Below are 23,069 nucleotides of genomic sequence, written 5' to 3' on the forward strand. Positions count from 1 at the left end.
CCAGTGTGGGAGCCATGACAGGGTTGAGCAGACCCCAGCGCCAGAGAGGGCGTAGTTACTGAGGCCAGACTAAGTTGAGGCCTCCAACACAAGGAGACAACGTTTACATAACATCCACGAGGCATGGGGTGTGATAAAGGGGCAGTTTTGGAGTCACGCATCTAGCCCCTAAGGCTTGGGGGTATCTCAAGGCACCTCCTGGGTGTGGGACCCAGTGAAGGGGTCTGGCTACCCACGGGGTTTAGAAGAGACTGTCAGTACTGTGACCAAGCAGCAACTCGAGGGCAGCCTCCCAATCCATCATTTATGACAGCAAGATGTGGCAGGCGAGATTAGTAGGGGCCCATAGGGCATAGCTTGCACAGTCACGGTGCCCTAGGGACATCACGACCATCCCTGGGGTGGCTGTATCATGACACTGCTTAAAAAACCCAACAAAGAATGAAAGCATGGTGCAGGGTGCTGGCGGTGCAGTGCTGGCAACAAAAGCCGGCAGAGAGGGGGAGGCAACATAGAGGAGGGGGAGGGGAAGCAGGAAGGTGGGGCACAGTGGTGGCACCCTGCCACCGGGACCTAAGAACAGCCAGGAGGGAGGAAGGGGGGGAGGAGGGGAGAGGGTTGTGTGTGGCCAAACGCACAGCTGCTGCAGCTCAGGGTGCTGGGTGGCAGCTGTGGCCGCTGCGTTCAAGCTTCCCCCTCTCACTAATGCCTGGGAGGCAGGGGCACCGCATGGTGGAGCGGGGGGGAGAGGGGGAGGGGCACACAGGGCTGGAGGCAGAGTGGCAGCAGTGTGGGGCGGTGGGTTATGGTGCTCCATCCGTGCCCCTCCCCCCCATCATTCTTGATGGGCAGTTGGCTAGTTTCCCATAATAATTCTGTCCAGGTACAGAAGTTTCATTTATTGCACAGTAGGTACACAAAAATGCTCTACAGCCATTACCAAACAGATGGTGAGGGCACATAGAGCACTGTATAAATGACAGATCCCACTCTAAGATAACCCTGGATGGTTGTGGTATCAGAGTTCATTACTGTAGGTTAGGCTGCTGTAATGAACATCTGTACCAGATCCCTTCACGACTCACAGTAGAGGGTGCATTCTGCTGACACTGCACAGAGCATTACAGCACCCTGCTCCTTCCTGCTCCCAGGGTGGTGCTTTAACTTTGGCCAGAGCTCGTGTGGTCTGCCCAAGCATTGGGTCAGCCCTGCCCCTGGGCTGTCACTGATGAGAGTCTCAGCAAATCCCCTGTTTCCAATTCCCCCACCTCCACCTTGTTCCCCCAGCCATCTGTGAGTTACTGTCTGGTATCACTCAGTGTGCAGATTTCATTTACCCCATCTGGGCATTTTTAAAGAGTACAGCTTTCAATTAAGTATTGTGCTGTTTGTTGGGCACTGCATTCACACAGGGGGCTGTCCAAGATGTTCATGTACAGTGTTGCTTTGAAGTGTCCCTTTCCAGATCTCAGACTGTTCAGTTTGACCCAAGCTTCTGTCAAGGTTGTACCCAATGTGGGACTCATTTAATGTTGGTATAAAATGGTTTAGGAAGAGATTTCAGATTGGGTTACTCTGAACTCTCATTTCCATTCACTTCACCTGTTACCTAAATTTAGTGCAACACACAAGGCTACAGAACCCAGCCTGTTGAGCTCTCCACAGGCCCAGATACCTGGCAGTAGGGTAGCAATTAGGGCCTGTTGCATGGGCGCCTGGTGTCTCCTGAGTCGGGGGGGCACTTGCCTCCCCAGTGGCTAGTCAGCAACCAGGGAGGGGGTCCCCCCACCGGTCATGCACGCTGATGCTGAAGTGCCAGCGGCATGCCCAGAAGGACCAGGAGCACGCCCATAAGTGCCAGCGGTGCTTCTCTTGGTGCTCCCACTCCCTGGCTGGTGCTCTCAGGGGAGGCACCAGCGTTCCTGCTTGCTCCCCCGCCCATTGCCTAAGCAGGGAATGCTGGCTGTCAGATGGTGTACCAGCACTCTCAGGGGGCACACGTGCCCTCCTGTGCCCCCCCTATGCCTTGCCACTGGCCTTTCATTTTATGTCACTTGGTCTAATGCTCTAGAATGCAGGGAGTACATCTCTGTGTTTACAAGTTTTGCAGCCTGCTGTGAGTCTGCACATTAAGTGCAGCATTGAGCTGTTTAGTGCAACAAATTCTGGACCATACAGGAGCACAGTAATCTGCTGGGGCATATACCATTGCAAATGCAGTGGTTCTGAGCACTTCAAAGTTGGCACCCCATCATGCTAGCTAAATGTCTTAAGACAGGTACCTGTATAGATACGTTACTGCTGAACTTCTGACTGTGATGTTTATAGGTAAGGGATTGATGTAATATGACTCGCTGGTAAACTGGGGTATGCTCATGGGGAAGGCTGTTGTTGCTTACTCTGATATTCAGTGTTCTTTTGGCTTGGCAGCCATCCACATGAAAGAATGATGATACTGATTTATTGATGCTTCTCACTGACTTCATGCCTCTTAACTCTCCTTCCCCACCACCCCCACCCAGCCTCTGTACCACTGGCCTGGAACAAGGGTATGGCACCAAGCTTGGTCCTCTGTACAGTTGTTAGGGGCTTATCAGTTTGTGTTACATTGAGTGGAGCCATAAATCTGGGGAATTAACAATTAACCACCCCATCCCTCAAAGTTGTGTTGCTTTCCTGAGAGAAGCCAGCATTTTTACTCAGATCCACCTGACACAACTCCTAACTCAAACAGACTTCAATATACACTGAAAGCTTTTCTTGAGCCCCGCAGCAGAGGTGTAACCAACAGGTAAAACTGCGCATCTTCACTGGTGATCTTCCCAGTGCCTTTTGGCAGAGCAGCTATGAATGAGCAGTGCTGCAGGTAAGATGCAGTGGGAAATTGGATTTTTTTTTAGCAACTCCCTCCACTGCCTGCCTCCCCTCTCCCTCCCTCCCTCCCTTTCCTACCAGAGAATTGGAGAAGGCTCATCCCTCCAGGCCCTGATGCTTGAGTTTCCTACCTCACCCGGCTACTACAGCAGGGAGATGGAGCCCAGGTGTCCAGGTTTTCCCAGCTGGGAGGTGGAACATGGGTGTTCTGAGCTGTGGTTGGTGCAGGTCATGAGGAGCTGCGTGGCCTCTGGCCCCAGGTGGGGGAAAAGGTATGGACAGGGGACTCGCCATAGGTCCCTTGGTGTTTCCCTTGTTTGCAGGCTCCACGTTTGTGCGCAAGAGGCCTGGTTGTGGATCCGGAGATGCTGGGTTCAGGATGATCATTTGGACACCTGCAGAGCACTGGAGACATGTGCATAGACAGTGGCAGTGACATGAGGACCAAAGGGGACCCTTGATGTGGGAGGTTGGAATGGACAGGTTGGTGACTGCTTGCACTCGCAGTGCTGCAGCACTTGAATGAACCTCCCAGGTATGTGCTGTGAAGGTCCAAGAACAAGGTCCATGGATGGCCAGCCACCCTCTGAGGGTCACTACATGTGCTACTCTGGAGCAGAGTCTCGGCACAAGGATAAGGATTTTATGCACAGGATCAAAGACTACTTGGGACCCAGCTATGACACTCCTGAGTGACATCAGTGCTGCCTTCCATGAGGAGACCATTGTCCTCCCCAGCCAGACTGCTGGGGCAGGCTGCTGCCCACCCTCCTGCCCTCGCCATGGATAGCCTCTCTCCAAGGATTCCCCCCTGGGATGAGATGCCCAAGAGTCCCACAGGAGGAGAGGGCCCTGGATGGTGCACTCCACATTGCCCACTGATTCTGGGGGGTGGGGTGGGGCCAGGATAGGAGATATGGTACATGGGAGCTGTTGACCCAGGGTCTGAGGAGCCAGGAAGGCATTCAGTGGGGTCCGCTCCAGGGAGCAGCAGGTTGGGAGGGGAGGGAGACCAGGCTGCCTGAGACTCGGTGCCAGGGCCAGTATTGACTCTGCCTGCCTTCCATGGTCAAGTTGCTACCTGGTTGCTGGTAGCCACGGGGTAGGTGCAGGGCCCCAAAGAGAAAGGGGACAGGGCATTGCCCACTAGCCCAAAGGGCCAGGTCACTGCAGGCTCAGATCCTGCTGCAGGGGAGTGGCACAGCCTCTGTAATGATAGGCAGCCCCATGGGCTCTGGTCCAAGTTCTGGAGTGTGCAACATTACACAGGTTTTCTTTATTATGCACACAAAACGTTTGGCAGCTGCAACATTTAATAAACCAAGGGGCAGCAATTTTGTGCATGGCATTTCCCCTACCATCCCAAAGTTTTGTGTTTGTTAAGTCGAGCCCCTGTGGCTGCCTACCCTCTCCCCCACCCTGAAACGTTGTAACCCCCTGATGCAGCCAGTGTCTTTCTCCACTCTCTCCCTGTTAACTGAGAAGGTCCCAAGTTCTGGAGCAGGCAACATTGTAGTTTTTGTTTAATAAATATGCTAAAGTTTGGCAACCACAACATTTTAAAGTGAAGCACGTCTCTTCCTCATGCCACATTCCCCTACATTCCAGTGTGTACCCCTGGGAGGCAGAGGTTGGGAAGGTAAAGGGGAAGGGGGCAGTGTGGGTTGTGGGCAGCAGTGCCTGTGACACAGGGCCAGAATTGCCCGAGGCAGGAGACCCATGGTCCAGTGCCAGGGCATGGGCACTCAAAGCCTTCCAGCCCTACTCATCTGGGGAGGGCTTCCAGTGCACCTGGGTGAGGAGCTACTCAGCCACGGCATTGTGGATCTGGTCAGCCTGGGGGGAATACAGGCATCCACACACACACACACACACACACACACACACACACACACACACACACACACACACACACAGAACCCAGGCACCATGACAGACACACATGGACACAGAACCCAGGCATCTGGGAGACAGACACACACACACAGTTGGCAGGTACTGGGTTGGCATGTGCAGGACAGCTGGCTGATGGCTCGTGGCCATGAAGAGCTGCTGCTGCATCAGGGGTGGCTCATCTGTTCAGCTCTGCTCAGGAGCCATGGCAGCCTGGGGAGCCCAATGGGCACACTGGGAGGTGTGTGAGAACTCCCCACTTGCTACACTTGGGCCATGCAGGCAGGCTCTGAGCACCGTCCCCCCACCATGGGCTAATGTGTATTTTGCTTTCTCCCAACCTAAACAGGGGTGCGCTTAGTGTAAAGCTCGAAAGTTAGAGCACTTCTGCCACTGGCTTCTTTGAAGCTGTCCACAAATTCATCTAGTGTAGAAGTTTTTATGCTTGTGAGTTCAATAGCATTACTAGTGTCATGAAACTAAATAACACTCAAGCTTTTAGATGATGCACACAGTTATAGATTTCCCATTACTGAGGTGCTGCTCCAGTTCTACAGTCACTTTCCCTCTTTAGCCCACCCAGAAATCTGTGTACTGAAATTATGTGGTGTCTCTTTATGGCTGGGAATAGATGCTGCTCTTGGAATGACATGCTGAATGTAAGAGAAACCAATGGAATTCACATGGGCCTTGTTAAACAATATGGTTTCACAGTACAGGTTTCACAACCCATGATAGAAAATAAAGATAAACTGTTGTGACAGTGCAACAGCTTCTCACTTGAAACTAAAAGAAGACTCTTTGGTTTCACCTTGACATTGATTTTCTATAAATACCAGCACCATTTTCTATTCTGTTCACATTCTCCCCGAGTTCCAAGTAAATGATCAAATCCATCTAGTCCCTTATTCTTGGAGATAAAGGTCTCTCACACATCCCATTTCATTAGCTTGCTATTCTAGCAATAACTTACTAATTTATATCTTTAGGGCTTAAAAATCTTTATTGGAAAAGTATCCTGTAAGCAGAATGATATTATAATACTGTAGTGAATTTTTCCACATGTTGTACATAGCAAAATGTGCTGTGCATATTAGATTAGAATACAGCCAATAATCATTAGGATGTTTATCCTTTAGAAGCAGAGGTTGTGGTGGGGTGTAACACCATCAGCATGGCATGGGGTGCCTTTCAGAGGGAAAAAGAATGCAAATGTATAATGGGTAAAATTTTGAAAAAATTGAAAGTGAGGTAGAGGCCTCATCCTCAAACACAGGCACACCATGCCATGCACGGGGCAGCATGTGCCCCCCCCCCCCAAGATTGGCTGCTGCCAGCTTCTGTGGGCAGTTGCTGCTCACCACCTGCTCCCCCACCTCGCCACCACTGCTGATGTCTGTGGGCAGTCCCAACACCCTCCTCCCCCCTGACACCGCCGCTGGTGTCTGTGGGCAGTTACCACCAATGCTGCTGCCTATAAATGGTATCCCCCCACCCCCAATCTCAGGAGGCACCAGTCATTCATGCCCTTAAAAGTATATAAATAGTTAGCTTCCAGTATGAGCAACTTTCTGTTCTTTTCTGGTCATCTCAGTGTACATGTTTGGTTGCCTATATGGTAGTCTAAGTGTCCAAAATGCCCCTTATGCTCAGGTTGGTATTCTATTTTAGGTATGTAGCCCTGTGTATGTGGATAACTACATACATTCCCCTACTGGGCAGATGCACTGGCAATAGGGTGAGAGAGAGACAGACCTCTTTATCTTTTCATTGAAATAGCTCTGTAGCTTCCAGGCCTCACTCACCAAGTTGGGACTTGCTCATACATATCTTCTACTTCTCAAGATGGCACTCCAGCCATCACACCACACCACACCACATCACAAGGTACCCATTATGCAAACCTTTCTCCAGCTCATCTTTAGATGTTGGGCACCTAGGCATGAAATGTGAAGTCAGGAAGAAGGGAGCAAGTGAGAGCATATGTGACTCAGTGCAGTGGTTGCTGGTCTGGAAGGGAGAGGTCCCACCCATCCATTTTTTCCAGTGGTTATATTAGTAGCTCTCTTCAAAAAGACACGAAAAAAAAAGAAGGCAATGGCTGCCCTGTGGCAGTGAGAGTAAAGTACTGAACCGGGAAGTCAGAGACCCCCAAACCTGCACCAGGCAAAGGGCCTATAACCCAGGACCTCCAGCTGTGAGTGCCCTAGTCAATGAGCTATGGGGAGCAGGGGGAAGGGTGGGGGCAAGATAGATGAGCATGTACAGGGCCCTTTTCTATTCCTGAGGTTCTAAGTCTGATAGTTGTGGATATTGGCTGATTATGTTTCTGGGTGCCCAGGATTTATCTGTGTCTGCAAGGGACACGCGTATGTGCCCTGGCCACTACTGCAGTGTTTCCCAACTTTTTCCAGCCCCAGGCACGCTTACATTAATAATTTTTTTCCGCAGCACACCTGTTAAGGTATTCCCCATCCTCATACCTATTGTAGCTCATTGCCGTGGCAACATTCTGCGGCACACCTGTTGATTTCTGACAGCACACTTTTGTGCCACGGTGCACGGGTTGGGAAACACTGCACTCGTGCATATGCCCAGCTGTGCAGCTATGAAGTTGCACATAGTCAACTATGTGCACAGGGATAGAATGCCAACCAATGCATAAGGTATTTCTGGCATGCAGATGACCAAATCCAGATGCTTAGATTACCAGGAAGAGAAAAGAATGTCACCGTGTTCAAGCATTACAGCTACTATAGGGGTCCAAAGTAGGGTGACCACCTTTTCAAAATGGAAAGGCGGAATACATGCCCACCTCCCCCCACCACCCTGGCACCACAGCCAGAGCAGAGCAAGTGGAGCCTGTGGGGGGCAGGGAAGGATACAGGCTTTCCACTGTAGACTTGGGGCTCCCCACACTGCTGCTCTCCCCCCAGGAGCGCTGAACTGGCCATGCCACCATGGGGAAAGGCATCCCCCCCCCGCCCACCTGGCAACTGCAAGGGGCAAAACTGCACCACCACCGCTGCTACTGGGCAAACAGGGGGTGCCTTGCCATGGGAGTGCGGCTGGTGCAGGGCCCCTGGCAGCAGCAGCAGCACCACCAAGTCTCTCCTCTCTCCCATATTGGGTCCTGTGCGCTGGGCCATGGGAAGAGGACAGCAGGGTAGGAAGCCCTAAGCCCGGCAGCAGGCAGCCCAAAGTGATATCACTAGCAGAAATGATCAATTACAGAGTCATCTTTTAGTGAAGGTTGATATCATTTCAAGGGAAGTTACCTTTAGGGATCTTGGCTGAGGATTCCAATCCCATTTCAAATTGATGAGGTATAGACTAGATACTCTTGGAAAGTTTTACCCATTATCCTGAACTTTAAGAACAGCAGGCCCCGTGGAGACTTAGCATCTCTGATAATCAGGCCTCCCATTTAAGTACTTTGTTGCTCAGCCAAGTTTAACCCATTCACAGCTGCTGCTGAATTTGCAAAAGCTGCTGCCAATTTGGCAGTGGCTACAGCAAGGGTTAAACGTCTAGCTTTTGGCTGAGCTGCTGGGTGCATTAGTGATGCTGGTGAATGCACTCTGTCCTTGTTCCATGCAGATGGTATTCAGTCCTGACTGTAGAAAAATATTTTTTTTCTTCATTCCATGTTCCCCAAACAAGCTGTGTGTCTTATTTGGGCATGTATGGTATGCAAGAAAATATGCTATAATTTTCCAGGTAAGTAGTATTTTATTGCCTTTCAGTTACCTATACCATGCAGGCCATTGTATTCTCTCTGATGAAGAATTAAAGAACAAAATGCTCATAGTTTTTGAGAGTGATAATGTGGTGACTCTAAAATACAGGGCATGAATCCTACTCAACTTTTTGGGACATAAAGTGCAGAACACTACTATATCCAATAAGAAATGCAAAGAGACTGTAGACAGACTGAAATTTATTAGATTGAAATTTGTTTAAAAAGCATAGGGATCACCTCAGCAGCCCTCCTTGTACAAAGTGCTCTAGAATCTCCAAGTACCATGAGCAGGCAGTCTTATGTACTGAAGAACCATGATGTATGCCCATCAAATTAACTAAAGAAAAGTTTATTTTATTAAATAGAGTGACATTCTTGAGAAGGGAACAGCAGTTTTACCCACTTTAGAAACCATCACACTTCTCACTCTCAGGCTATCTTCCTGCAAAGTTGTTCCCATACTAATTAAACTCAGAGGGCAGAATATATTATGTTGGTTGCAACAATATGTAACCTTTTGCTTTTTCTAGATGATTCTAGTTCATGAAATGCAATAACTTGTGGACTTAGATCTTATAGTTGCAATACCCCAGATGCATGTGCATGTGTGTGCATGTGTGTGTGCATGTGCATGTGTGAGAGAGAGAGTACATTTCCTGTTGTTCTTGTCTGGAGAAAAGATAAAAACCTAGGGTTATGTACAGAGGTGCCCTATACACATTTTACAATGCTGTAATTTAGATTTGATAGTACTATAGTTACAGCACTCTGAAGCATGACAGAAGTGCAGTGTGTGGTGGGGGGAAGGGACCTCTGAACCTCCCTGCACTTCCCAGGCTAGGAGGCAGGGGGCACTCTGTAGCCTCCCAGGGCTTCTCCACTGGTCAGAAATTTGACCAGCATACAGAAGTTATTTAAAGCACTGTAGATTGCTAAAGTGCTGTAAAATACAGTGCTTCAAATTGAATACCTCATTTCACAAGAGCTAATTTAAAGCACTATGCCCATTTTTAAAGTGCTGTAAAGCCATGCATTTCTGTTAAGTCACAGCAATAAAGCATTTTAAATGGCAAAAAAGCAACTTTTGTACACACCTTAGCGCTCTTTAGCCCAAGTGGAAAGGATATGTTAGTGGAGGTTCAGAGCCCAGGATTCAAGACAAGCTGATGCCTGATGTTTGTGTTTGATTCCAGTTTATCACATAAATGAGGACACCTGTAGAGGTCAGGTTCTGTACTCATGTTTGTTTTGGAGGCAGGTATTCTGTTCTAATTCACGCATCCCTCTAGTGGCTACGTCTAGCAATTATAAGAAACTACTATCATATTTCTTTGAACATAAAGGCCTTATTGCATCTTAATCCAGCTCTTAACCCCTGAATTGTTTACACATTAACAGCTGAAACTAGTTTTAAGCACTCTTTAGGTAGCTTAAAGATATGCCACTCCAGCCTAGGTTTATCTCTGATCCATGTTACCCAGCTCATATTACACTAACATGTAGCAACTCCAGGCTACACATCAGTTTGAAAACCCCATCCATCCCCCTCCCCCAGTGGCCTGGATCAGACCCGTTGCACCCCCTGCCCCCCCGCACCCCAGATTCCCCATGCACTGCCCCCCTGCCCCCTCATCCCCCTGTACTAACTTGTGGCTGCCTGTGCCTGGGGTAGCAGGCAGGGAAGAGTTAAACTCCCTGCCTGGCTGCCACTACCACTGCTGCCCTTTGGACCCTGCTCAATGGAGAAGAGCAACATCTGGGCAGTGGCAGCAGGAGTTGGGCAGGCAGCCATGTTCCCTCTAAAGTTTAGCGATCCTTGAGCAATCCTGTCTGGGAATGCGTGGGTATCTCAGTGTGCTCGCCCTCCCCCTTCCCACAGCAGCCTGTGGCTGGGCTAGGGTGGGTGGCGAGTGGCCGGACACAAAGCCAGCAGTGGCAGTGGGGGGAGTGTCGGCACCCCCTTCCTATGACACTGGGTGGTCCCCCCAGGCCAGTGCCCGGGGTCCACGGCCCCCTCCCCCCCCCCCTCCCCGTCGGTAGGCCACTATGCGTGGCATTAAAAAGTTATTGTGCAACATGATTTTTTATTGCGTGCAGCTGTGCACACACGCAGCTTGGAGGGAATGCTGGCAGGCAGGTCAACCCTTCCCTGCCTGCTCCTCCAGGACAGGTAGTCACAAGTAAAGGAGGGGACCCCAAGTGGTAGGGGGGAGCTGGGAGTGTGTGTGGGGTGGTAAGTTGTACCATTCAATCCTCCAGGCCCCTGCAGTGTGACTGCTCCAAACTCGAGCTAGCACTGACACTGATAAACATGTGAGCAGCTCACAGAGTAATGTATAACAAGGCCCTTGGTTTTACCTATATTCCGGACATACCCCTGTTGTATAAATTCATATAAGACAATAATAAAACAGCAAAAAAAAATTTTGAAGAATGCAGACTGTTTATGATGCACATAGGAGCGTCTTGCTTTTTCCTTTTATATGAATTTAAAATGCAAGACATTTTTACAAGTATTTTTAAAAGTCTGTTTCCTATTTGAAGGAAAATGGTACTTAAAAATAAAGGAGGCTTTTGGTTTTTGATGCCACCAGTTTTGGGCTTAATCCCATTCTGACAGCTCCTGATTGTCTGTCAGTGATGCTTGATCTTTTTGGCCTGTGGGCCAGATGAGCAGTGCCAGGTCTGTCTGTGGGCCAGCTCCAGTCTGTGGGCCCAATCTAGTGTGTGGTGCTGGCTCAGCCAGGGGCTGATCCAGCCATATGGAAATGGCCCAGGTGGGTCCAAAGTCCAATGTTGCCATGTGGGAACAGCTCAGCTGGGTAGCAGAACAAGGCTTGATCCCTTTGGTTGAGGCCAGCCTGGCCAGGGCTGATCTGGCTATATAGGGCTTCGAATTTTGGTGTCAGGATAGGACTGGCAGTGTTAATTGCTACCATTTCCTCATCGCCCAATTTCTGGAACTGAGGGGAGACCCGTGGGCTGGATTAGGTTGCCCCACGGGTCAGATCTGGCCGGTGGGCCAGAGGTTGAGCACCCTGGTTTATATGTATTCAGCATTGTGTGTTGCATATACCATGTGAGATAATTAGATTGCTAGTTACTGGATTAAAGTGTAACACTACATTAACAGTTTGATTTGGATTTCTAATCTGAGAGACAGCATGTTAGCATCACTTGGCTTCACTCAGTAGCATTAATTAGGTACTGCGTTGAAGGAAAGAGAACTGCGTATTAAATCACACCAGAAGTACTTGTGGTAGCACTTGTATTTTTCTTGGAAATATCACATCTAAATACCAACCACGCCCAAACCTTTTTAGCTTATGAGCTCAGACAAAACCACTGCTCAAGATGGCAGGAAGGAGGGATGGGAATGTTTATCATTTCACAAATGTAGGTCATGGTCAAGTAAAATTTTCTACTATATTTTTCAACAGAAAAATTTCCAGACTGCAGTTCAATAAGGTGAAACTGGAAGATGCTGGAGAATATAGCTGTGAAGCGGAGAATGTGCTAGGGAAAGACACAGCAAAAGGCAGCCTTAATGTGAGAAGTGGTAAGTTGAGAAACCAGAGACTGTCTTGAGGCAGCTTCAACCTTTCCTACACTCAAGCAGCATGTTTTGCACATGAACTGTCTTGTATATGATCTGTCTTGTATATTGTTTAATGCTTTCAGGATATCAAGTAAAACAATCTTGGGAGATAAACAAAAATGCAGCTTAGCATAAATGTTTATCTTTATTATCTGCCACTGGCAAAGTGGTTGATTTACATTCTAAATAAACTAGAAAAAAATAGAAAGAAGTGGTGGTGGAACTGGAGAGGACAAACTTTATATTTTGGACAACAATTTCTGAGACGTAAAACTCACCAGAAAAAGAAGATGAATAGTGGAACCATAGCTGCTAGGAGTGAAGTTCCAGTCAACTTTCATTCTATGACATGCTCTAGCACTTTGAAAGTAAAATGTGTTGAAGTTGTTTTACCCTCTTTGTTTCAAGTACTACCTCCAATATTAAGCACAAACTTTATAATGTTTGCAGAGTCAGATCTTTGCTTTGTAACCTGGGGTAGGTCACTTAGGGTGCAGCCTATTTTACTTTATGCGCCCAAGTGTCATTTATCCAGTTAGTGATCCTATTCCATGTGCTATGTGGACATAAAAGTATCTATGTGTAGCTAAGCAGGCATTGTAGCTGCCTGGCCAGAGGGCAGGCTATATGACTCCGCAAACAGGTACCTGGGTAAGTGCAAGTCCCAATATTGTAGCCAGATAAAAGTCCATCACTGTTGCAGGAGGGTTCTCTGTTACTTTAGCCTAGTAGCTGAGGAGCTGAGGCACTGCAAAGCAGGATACCCATGAAATGAAATAGAACTCTGCCCTTAATGACTCTGTGTATCTCCATAACCCCCAACAATGGTGTTTGCCCATATCTGTGAAGATTCCCCAGATGCCTGCTGCTATCCATGCATCAAGGAGTCTATCTAGGAAGAGAATTCAGTGGCTCTGCTGATTTTTTTCCCTAGTTATTTTAGGAAAACATCCAGAGTTCATTAACTAGGGGAAAGCTACTTGAACTCCTGCCTCAAATGCAAGCTGTTGCTTATAACAGAAAAATTTGCATGTGCCAATAGGGATATATAGCGAAACAGTCATGACACTTATGGACTCCACTGAGGCAGCTCTGTTTGAGAAGGCAGCTCTTCATACTGTAGACATTTGTTATCTACCAGTCAGTGACAGTAGACCCCTCAGGACAGGGAGGGAACCTGTCTGTAGGACTATACAGAACCTGGCACATTAGGGCCTTGATCTTAACTAGAGCTTGGAAGTTCCAGTGGCATAAATCATAAGTGTAGCTATGTAATGTTGTTGTTCCCCACAAAGCCAAAGAGTACCTGTCTTAGGTAGGGTGTATTTATATTTTTTCATCAAATGAAGGGTATGCTGTAATGTGAGGGTTGTGTCCTCATGCAAAGGTTTATATTTCATGTCTTGCCCAGTTTGAAGGTTACATATTAAATGTCCACAATCACAGAAGAAATTTGCAAGGGCCAAAACAGCTGCTGAAAACTAGAAAGAACAAATGCAGATTTCTGGTTTCTCAGCCTAATTCTTAGAGCTGCATCCCTTACTGGTAGTTATAGATTCCATAGTGATGTGAACACTGGGAACACAGAAAGACTGGATGGTGCACTTGGTTGCAGCCATATGTATGCAGGGGTTTTGAATTCATTACAAAAGTTGCCTTACAAGCACCCCTAAGGGTTGTAACATTCAGCTGCTCTGATGTCTTTGCAGTTGCTATATGCAGGTCATCAGCCCCAGTGCAGAATAGTGGTACTTGGTACAGGGAGTAGAGCTGGGTAAACTTTAGGTGATAGTGATGGCTACTGTATATACAGTGGGTACGCTGTCTGTCCTCTGACAATTCTGCTTCCCTCTTAAATACTTTCATTGGCTCCCTAAGCTTCTGCACCAACCTGAAGCTTCTTGTTCTCATACATTGCCTTCATCTGTGCCCTAATCTCTTCCTTTTCCCTGGGAGCCTTCCTTCTGATCACCTGTCCTGTGGGCCTCTCCTGTTCATTGCAGACTGCTCTCTTCTTCCATGCTGTCTCTACAGCTGAAACTCCCTGCCCCTTCTTTCTATAGATCCTTCTTTAAGGCCCATTACTTATTTGACTTCTTTCATTAATAAGTTTTCCATGGCATCTGCTCGTCTTTAACTCTGTGCTAGGTTCTTGTGAATACTGTTGTCTATATCTGAATTAAACTGTTTATCTCTATAAAACATTCTACATACCCCATGGATAAAAAACAAATAATGATAAAATGATGGGACGCAGAAATAGCAAAACAAGAAATATCACATATAAATGAGATGATTGTACTGCCCAGCACCTTGATTGTACTGTGTAGACAGTTGGAGAAATGCAGGCACAGGATAATGCTAGGTCTTGGCATTAATTGCAGTCCTTTGAACAATAGATTTTGCCCAGTAAGGCAAAGAAGAAGAAGAACAACAAAAAAGAACAAAGCCTAAGTTTGTGAAAGTAATTGTTAAAAATACTCATCTTTTACACTGAAAAGAAGAAGTCATAGCAGTCTAGATTAGATGGTAGGACTGATGCCAAGCGGATATGTGATTTAAATGGACTTCCTGACCCTTTCATTTGGCAGCACCATTGTACAAGTCAAAATGCCATGATTTATGCTGCCATGACAAAGCGGGAATTTAGGATCAGGGAAAAGAATTGGATTAGCTCAGTGCATTTTGATCTGCAGTTCAGTCCCTGCTGTTGGTGACCTATTCAGAGGTTATTATGAAGGGTATTTGGGGGATTGAGCTGGATGAGCTTCTGAAGCATGGGATGAGATTCCTGTATATGGGACAGTTATGCAGGCAGCTCAGTGCAATGATTTGTCCCTGTTGAGTGGGGCATGGGCCACAAGTGAAGATTGCTGAGACCTCCACTGTTTTAGGAACATAGAGATGGAAGGGGCAATCAAGTCCAGTCCCTAGTCTTGGCTTCTAAAGAAGGGGGGCTTAAGGAGCAGAAACCCCTGCATTTATAGATGCCAAAGACCCAGGCTCCAGACATTCCTGCCAATAATTCCTAGGAACCACAGCTTTTGCAAAGCAGTTTTGACCCTTCCTTAGTTTGTCTTTTGAGTTTTATTTAATTTAAAAAAGATGCCTATTCCATGCTTGAGGGTTGTTTTCAAGTTATTGAAAAAATAAACCCACAATAGGCAAAAAAAGTAACTAAGTGGTGGCCACATGTAACACAAAAAATATAATTTGGCAGATTTAAATACCCCCTAGACCTTCACAGAACCAAAAATTTATTTTCCCTAACTCCACCCTGCACACGTCAGCTGTTGTTGACAGTGAAGAGGGGTTTATGACATGCTATTTCAGATCTAGAAACAGTGAATTCCAAAGGCTCTCATGTAGCACATTTTTGTTTGGCAGCCTTTTTTATAACCCAGGCTAGAGACAGAAGTTACACATAAACCGGCATAAGTGATTGAAAACTAGCTCAGATCTGTAACACAACAGAAGTTCTGTGCACATAAGCTGCTTTCAAAATGGCTGAAACCAGTTTAACCTGGATGGTTATAGTATCAGACTTAACTGATTTAGGTTAAATTGGTTTATTGAACTTCTGTTGCATATCTCCTCCAGATTCAAGCTAACTTGCACTCCCCAGCATCCCAGGATGCTTTGTACCTCCCCAGCAAACCCCGCCTTGCAAGGTGGGTGGGCTAGCCTTGATCCAAGCTGTCTGCTCCAGCCAAGCAGGGAGGCATGCTCTGGTGTCCCCTGCCTTCTGGCTTGGGCAACTGCAGGCATGTGGCTGCATTTGTGGCATGAAAAGTGAATGTCTGTTCACTTGCTTATCGGTTCAATCTATGCAGCTTAGAAGAATTAATTGATTTAGCCTTGGTCTTTTTGACTGTCTGTTCTGAGCCCAAAGGCCTCCTGCTCAGATACTTTTCCTGAATACCCCAACAGAGTAGTTCAGGGAGCAGGGTACTTTACAATCAGGCTGGCTGCCAGTTATTTACTGACTAAGAACAACATACAGGCATCCAGCACAGATCACAGAGTAATAGTGTAACCTGCCAGCAGAAACCCTTCACTTACTGAGTAAGCTTGAGTGCTCTGCACAAGCTTCAGATTCTAAAGGGTGTAAGGTGCAGATCCATATAGAGTGTCTTTCCACAGGAAAGCTGGTTAGACATTTTCCATCAAAACTCTATTTTCAACACAAATTTGGATTTTCAAATAAACAAAAATGTATGTGGAAATTGTATTATTTACTGTCAAATTTGCAGGTTTGTATCAGAAAATGTATAGCTGGAAATAAAAAAAATGAGTTGCGGACTTTTTTCTTTGGGTTTTTGGAGGTTTTCAGGTGGAAATTTTCAGGTTTCAGTCCAAATCTTTCCATTTTCTGTCACCATTTTTAGTTTATTTTTTAAAGAAAAAATACAAATTTCTGAGGGGTATGGGGAAGAAAATATTCTCCAGTAGCCTCCAGTGAACAGTCTACTTTTGAAAATGGTCTGAATTATGTATGAAAAAGCCACATTAAAGAGTAACCCTCTTACTAGGCCCCAGTTTCAAATTTTTTTTCTTTCTCTTTGTGTTTTTCTTTAATTTACCTTTCCTGCTGTTCTCTCTGTTCTGTTTTCAGTGGAGCAAGTGGTGAGCATTTTGTGCTGCCTTTCCAAGATGATTTCCCCATATTCTCTCCTATGCACTTCAATCTAATGGCATATCATTTTTTGTTAAAAAATTTGAGGAAGATTAGAGGCTGTGGACTGGAAGGTGATGTCAGCTGATGATTGCTACCAGCATCCTAAAGATAATAAATAAGAGGAATGCCTGGATGGAATATTCTAGTATCCCTTACCTATAAGAATTTCCATTCTAGAGCAAACCAGTAACCAGTCTAGTATAGGCAAAGGCCAGTATCTATTGAACAGAGAAAGAGGGGTGGGGGTGGGGAAGGGGACCCAAACATCATAATGAACTTGAGAAATTATTTCCTCCTTCCTGCAAGTTGTTCTGTTTAAGTCATAGAGTCATAGTCCTTAAGCATACCTTTTTTATTATTTAAAGCATTGCTAGTTTGCATAGCTCCAGATATTGCTTGCAGTCAAAATCACTCCACCTTTTCTTAAATATAGTCTTAAAATCATAGAGAATCATAGAGAAGTAGGTCTGGAAGGGACCTCCAGAGATCATTTAGTCCAGGATCATCTCTATCCAAACCAGTCTATAAATCCATAATCTAATTATTTGTGAAACTACTGACAACCCTGACAATGGCCTGTGCTCTCAAGTTACAGTACTTGTCATTATCAGGTCAAGAAAAAGTTCCACTATTCCATTGTCTTCTCAACATGTTGACTTTCAGATTGCATATCCAATTCCTATGCTTGTATCAGAAGGAATATAACAGAATGAAGCTCTACATAGATATTGGATGAAAAAATGCATTTTATCATCCATTGCTAAGGCACACCTTAATGTTACTCTTTTACCCCAGTATTCAATTAAGAGAAGTATAAATAGGTCAACCATTACACACACATTTAAAAGCTTCGTTTGCTTTTTGGCATCCAGCAAGCACCTTGACATTTGTTTGAACCCTTGTCCCTCAAATAGCTAAATCCACTGTTCTCTTCAGCTGGCAATGGATGGTTTGTTCACTACTTTCTTACCTTAATTTCCCCAGGAACAACGAATGTGCCACAACTCTTACCAGCTTCAGAAACTAAATTAGTTGTTATGGACGAAGAGTGTAAGTACCATTTTCCCCAAGATTCTTTCTATTTAATTGTATTTTTCCAACACACTTCATCTTAACATTTTATTACATCCTGGAATAGTCTTAAACTCTGCTTCTCTTTAATTTCCAAGATTATTACTGATTATTTTATAAATAATGGATTATCTAAATTCTGAAGAAATAAGATTTATGGCTGCTGACGCACGCTATTTTATAGTCATAAAAAGTTTGTAGCACTACAAAAAATAGATCAATCCAGAGTGTGCATGTGTGCACAACCCCCTGGAAAAGCTCTCCAGCCAGGGAGCAATAGGGAGCCTCTCCCTTGTCAGCTGTTTTCAACAGCTACTTTTTTGTTGTGGGTTAGCCATTTTGGGACTTCATCAGCCATTTTTTTTATCACAGCAAAAGGCCTGAACATGGGGCCGCAGGGTTTTTGTTAGGCTGAAACAGTGAATAAAGCACCTCAAATATAATGTGTGCCAGAGCCCGATGTTTCTGACACCCAAGCTTAGAGAGAAAGTAGCTATTAAAAATGTTGAATAATAACTGGAAAAGCAGTCTGTGGGCTCTTTCAATGAATAGATCTTATTTGTAGAGAGATATTTACAGTATATATTTTCAGTTTCAATTGTTTGTTTTTTTAGGAAGAAAAATAGAAGCAGAGGATATAGGAAGGCCAGGGGAGAAGTACTAAGGCAATATAAAAATGCATAATAAGAATAATAGCAGGAAAATGTATTTGCATTTCATGATCATGTTTTTAGCCTAAGTTTCCAGAAAGCTGGATGTGACTTACATATTAAAATATTGTATTTTATTTGGTCAAAATGTTTTTATCATGCATTTTTATCAGGGCTTTTTAAATGAAAGTCCTATTGAATATTAAAAGTATAAACAAAAAATCTAGATACTGCTCAGATATACACAGATGTAAATATAAAAGTCAGCTGTATGACATATATTTATTATTCCATTAGTTCATTCAGAGGTAGAATTCTTTATCTATATTTGAGTCTCTCTCCCCTTACGCTGACACTTGACTGGCCAAAGACAAACAGCACACTGAACGTCCCATAATGATCTCTCCTAAACCAACTCAGGCACTGACATCTGTAGACCAAACAATGTTTTTAAGCTCAATAGTACATTTGCACTTTTATTTTAGAAGGTGCTTGTGGCAAAATATAATGTGGAATGCTGTGCTCATGTGTTTAAAAATGTTTAACTCATTGAGTTTGCTGCTGCAAGGAAAGCCATTCATACATATGTTTGCAGGATCAGGCCCAAATTTTGCCCTTAAAATATCTTCCATTAATCTTTTAAATTTGTTTTGTCACTGTTTTAATTCCTGGGCATAACCACATTTTATTTACAAGTAAATTATATGTATCAAGGTTCCATAGTAGAAAATGCCAAGGGAATTTTTCCTTTAATACCTTATGAAAAACAGAAGTCTATCTATCTATCTATCTATCTATCTATCTATCTATCTATCTATCTATCTATCTATCTATCTATCTATCTATCTATCTATCTATCTATCTATCTAATTAAAAGTTATGTCCATACATTTTCAAAGTGGATGAAACTCTAAGGTACATTAGATACCAACCACATTAATACAGGACAGGTTCTATTCCCACCTGTTAGGGGCATAAGTGGACCTGTGGACCTCAGCAACGAAGTGCAGGTATATTCTAGACTGTTCAAGTCCCTGAAATTCCATTAATTCATCTACTGTTGTAACACTCCACCACCTTACCCTTAAGATTGAGTCACAGAAAAGCAAGGAGGAAGAAAAGAACCCACTCACCTTTTGTATTAAAGGTGGCATTCTATTCTAATCTGGATGCCTACATGGTATGTTTTGGACATATAAGTCCCAAAAAACTTACTTATGCCCAGCTGGCATTCTGCTGTATGCACAGCTCTTATGCACCTAGACAGGTAAGTGTGACACTGATTGAGGATGCAAAGTAGTGTCCAGGGCTTATGTGCCTGCCCCTTGTGGACACAGAGATGCCCAGAAACAGAGTTCTCCAAAACATGTGTATCAGGCTTGGATTTAGATTCAGGATAGAAAAAGCTGTGTGTATTGCATGCATCCCTCTTTTTTTCTCCAGAGCTCAGAGGTAGTAAATTCACCTGAGATGTTGGAGGACCTTGGTTATGGGCCCACTCTCACAGAGTGGGTTTGAGCTAGGGCCCTCTTTCACTTCCTAACACAGCATCCTAGCTGCCACACCACAGATCAGCTGTTGCACACTACCTCTTCCAAAGCTTATTTTGAAGCAGAGTCACTAACATAGTCATTGGAAACAAAGAATGGTGGTTAGGAGCAAGAATCTCAGTCAGAGCCCAGGATCCCTTTCCTTCCAGATCAGCAGCCACTCCACTTAGCCACACACTCTTTAGCTTGCTCCCTTCCTCCTGGTCCCACATATTTCCCATAGACTTTCCTCTTGTGGCTTTCTGGTGGGCCAGCTTCAAAAAGAGCACCAGAGGAAATCCTGTTTAATGGCTGACTTGTGATGTGGTGGTTAGAGGGCTCTGCTGATAAATGAGAAAAATCTGGTTTAATAGCTCTCTGGGTGAAGGAGGCCTAGACATCAGGACCTCCATTTTCCATGGGAGTGCTATAGCCACCCAGCTACGTGGGAGGTCTCTATCACTGTTGTCAGTGTGTGTGACCAGTCTAGGCATGTATGTAGCCATTCAGGTTTATATGGCTATATATGCACAATACAGTGCTAACCTATGCATAAGTGGGTTTTTGGTGGATTTACACATCCAAAAAATGCCATATAGCTGACTAAATCCGGATGCCCGGCAGTTCAGAGAAGAATAGAATGCCACCTGAACTGTATTTCAGGGTGGAATAGGCTGGCACTAAGGCACCCAAGTCCACTGAGACACTTAATAAGCAGAATAGGTCTGACCTATAATGTCAAGGTATAAAGGTGCTAACCTTTGCTGATTAGAAAAGTTGTTTGGGATTAAAAAGTCCTCAGAGCCCATCCTCTCTTAATTTAATTCAGTGCTTATACTAGTGATCAGTGACTATAAGCTTGTTTTACCATCCCAGCCACACCACTTTTGTTTTCTCATTTGTACCAGTTTTTGTTCAGAGCAACTGCTCACTTCAGCAGAGTCATTCTGGGTTTACTGGTTTAACTGAAATAATAATTTTCTGACTTCCCTGCAGTCTCTAAAGGTTTTTTTCCCTCAGTAAGTGATAGGGAGAATGGGTTTACATGGTATATTTCCACAGCAAAAAGAAAAACGTTATACAGGTCATTTTAATTGTACTTTGTCTGGGTTCTTCCCCCCCAAACTTGCAACTGCAAGCCTCCCCTTTCCAGTAATTTTCATCCTGCTTTGAAAATGATGGAAGATGGTCATTCTGGAGTTGTGCCTTGTTCTTTACTTTTTATGTTATTATCTGCCGTTCCCATAACAAGCCTCTTGGGACTTCTGTTGAACTTCAACATGAAACTGACACACCTGAATTTCTTTTTGTGGTTACTGAGGCCCAGTGGCAAAAATGCATGCATAAAATGTGGTGTAAGGGAAGAAGGTGTGGAATGACTGGCTCGGGTGCGGTACTTCAGAGAAGGACCTGGGGGTTACAATAGACCCTAAACTGAATATGAGTCAATAGTGTGCTCTTGATTGCAAAAAAGCCAGCACCATGCTGGGTTGTATTAACAGGCATGTCACTTGCAAATCAAAGGAATAGATTCTTCTGCTCTGTTCAGCACTAGCAAAACCTCACCTGGGGTACTGCATCTAGTTTTAGCCCCTGTAGACAGATTGGAAGGAGTTCAGCACAGAGCAACCAAAGTGATTAGGGGCCTGGGAAGGAAGGCTTATTAGGAAAGTCTGAAAGAACTAGGGTTATATAGTTTGAAGAAGACAAGACTGAGGGGAGATTTGATTGTAGTCTTCAAATATTGGAGCTGGGCTTTTCTCCATGGCCACAGGAGACAGAATTAAGAGCAATGGCATCAAGCTGCAGCAGAAGAAACTTAGGTTGGAGATTAGGAAGAACTTCTTGACTATGAGGGGGTTACCTAGAGAACAGGAACAGGTTACCTAGAGAAATTGTAGAATATCTCTCTCTGGGAATTTTCAAGAGCAGGATGGACAGATACTTGGCTCAGATTGTCTAGTCAGGGATGATCCTGCCTTGATCAGGGGGCTGGACTAGATGACTTTGTGAAATCTCTTCCAGCCTTACTTCCCCATGATCCTAAAGTAGTTGTGAAATGTCTTTGGAAAATGAGACTTGTCTTGTAACATTCTGATATGTTTATTTTATTTATTTTTAGCAATATGTTTCAGAAATCGTAGCCCCAAAACTGCAGGCCTTTAACTGTTTTGGGCAGAGTTAGTCTTTAGCTTTATTAAATCTATTGGAGCTCCATGAGCATTGCAAGAAGACTTGTGCTTGCTTGTAGCTATAAAACCACTACTCTCCAGCAGGAAGGCAGCCTGGAAGTGCTTTATCTTGGGTACTGAGCTTGATTCTCCATTGCTTTGTATTGCCTTCAGTAGTTAGAAGTGTACAAAGTAGGCATACTGCTGTTCTGATTTGGTGGGGGAATTAGGCCCAAAACCTTATAAAACAGAGAGAGAGTACTTAGCCATTGGCTGAAAGTCTGCTCTATCTGCTATATGGGGCCAGCTCCACTGTGGGATAAGGGGGTGAGACTTCCACAGCCCTGGACTCTAGCTGTTTCTTTCACACACTCTCTGGGTACCCTACCACTAGCAGCAGTGGTAGCACTGACCAGGCCTGGCACTCACTCCAGTGGAGGCACTGACCTGTTCTGGTATCTGTGTACAGCTGCAAGCAAAGAGTAGGTTCCCTGCAGCCTTTCTTCTCTCTTGAGCACCTAAGCTAAAGCAAGCAAAGTCTGCAGGACTATTGTGCGTTTTCAGTTAAAAAAAACCATATCCAACCATCTCTGATGCAATAAGAGCTTTTACATTATGGCTTAGACACTAGGGCCACATCCAGACAAGTGCTGGCATACCATATAAGTAGATATGTCCTGTGCTGCTACCTTGCAGCGCTGGGGAAGGGGTTTGACTCTGCAAGAACCCAGGGTCAGAAAAACTCACACAAAAAAAAAGCAGGGTGGAGCACACTGCCCCAAACCAGAGCATGGCCAGCTGGAGCTATGCTCTGGCGGTGGGCCAGGCTCCAGCTGCAGGAGTGCTGTGGCTGGAGCTCCTCA

At 45.2% G+C, this 23,069-nt stretch overlaps 1 protein-coding gene across 1 annotated transcript in view; it reads left to right on the forward strand.

Annotated features, from left to right (window-relative positions):
• The window catches only part of NRG2 (neuregulin 2), a 371,803-nt gene that overhangs the window by 260,328 nt on the left and 88,406 nt on the right, over positions 1–23,069 (forward strand). The window contains 2 exon segments of the mRNA XM_059733428.1: positions 11,950–12,068; positions 17,770–17,835. Of these exon segments, the coding sequence (XP_059589411.1) occupies positions 11,950–12,068; positions 17,770–17,835 (185 nt within the window).

The sequence above is a fragment of the Alligator mississippiensis genome, chromosome 9, assembly GCF_030867095.1.
Source record: "Alligator mississippiensis isolate rAllMis1 chromosome 9, rAllMis1, whole genome shotgun sequence".
NCBI classification, from domain to species: domain Eukaryota; kingdom Metazoa; phylum Chordata; order Crocodylia; family Alligatoridae; genus Alligator; species Alligator mississippiensis.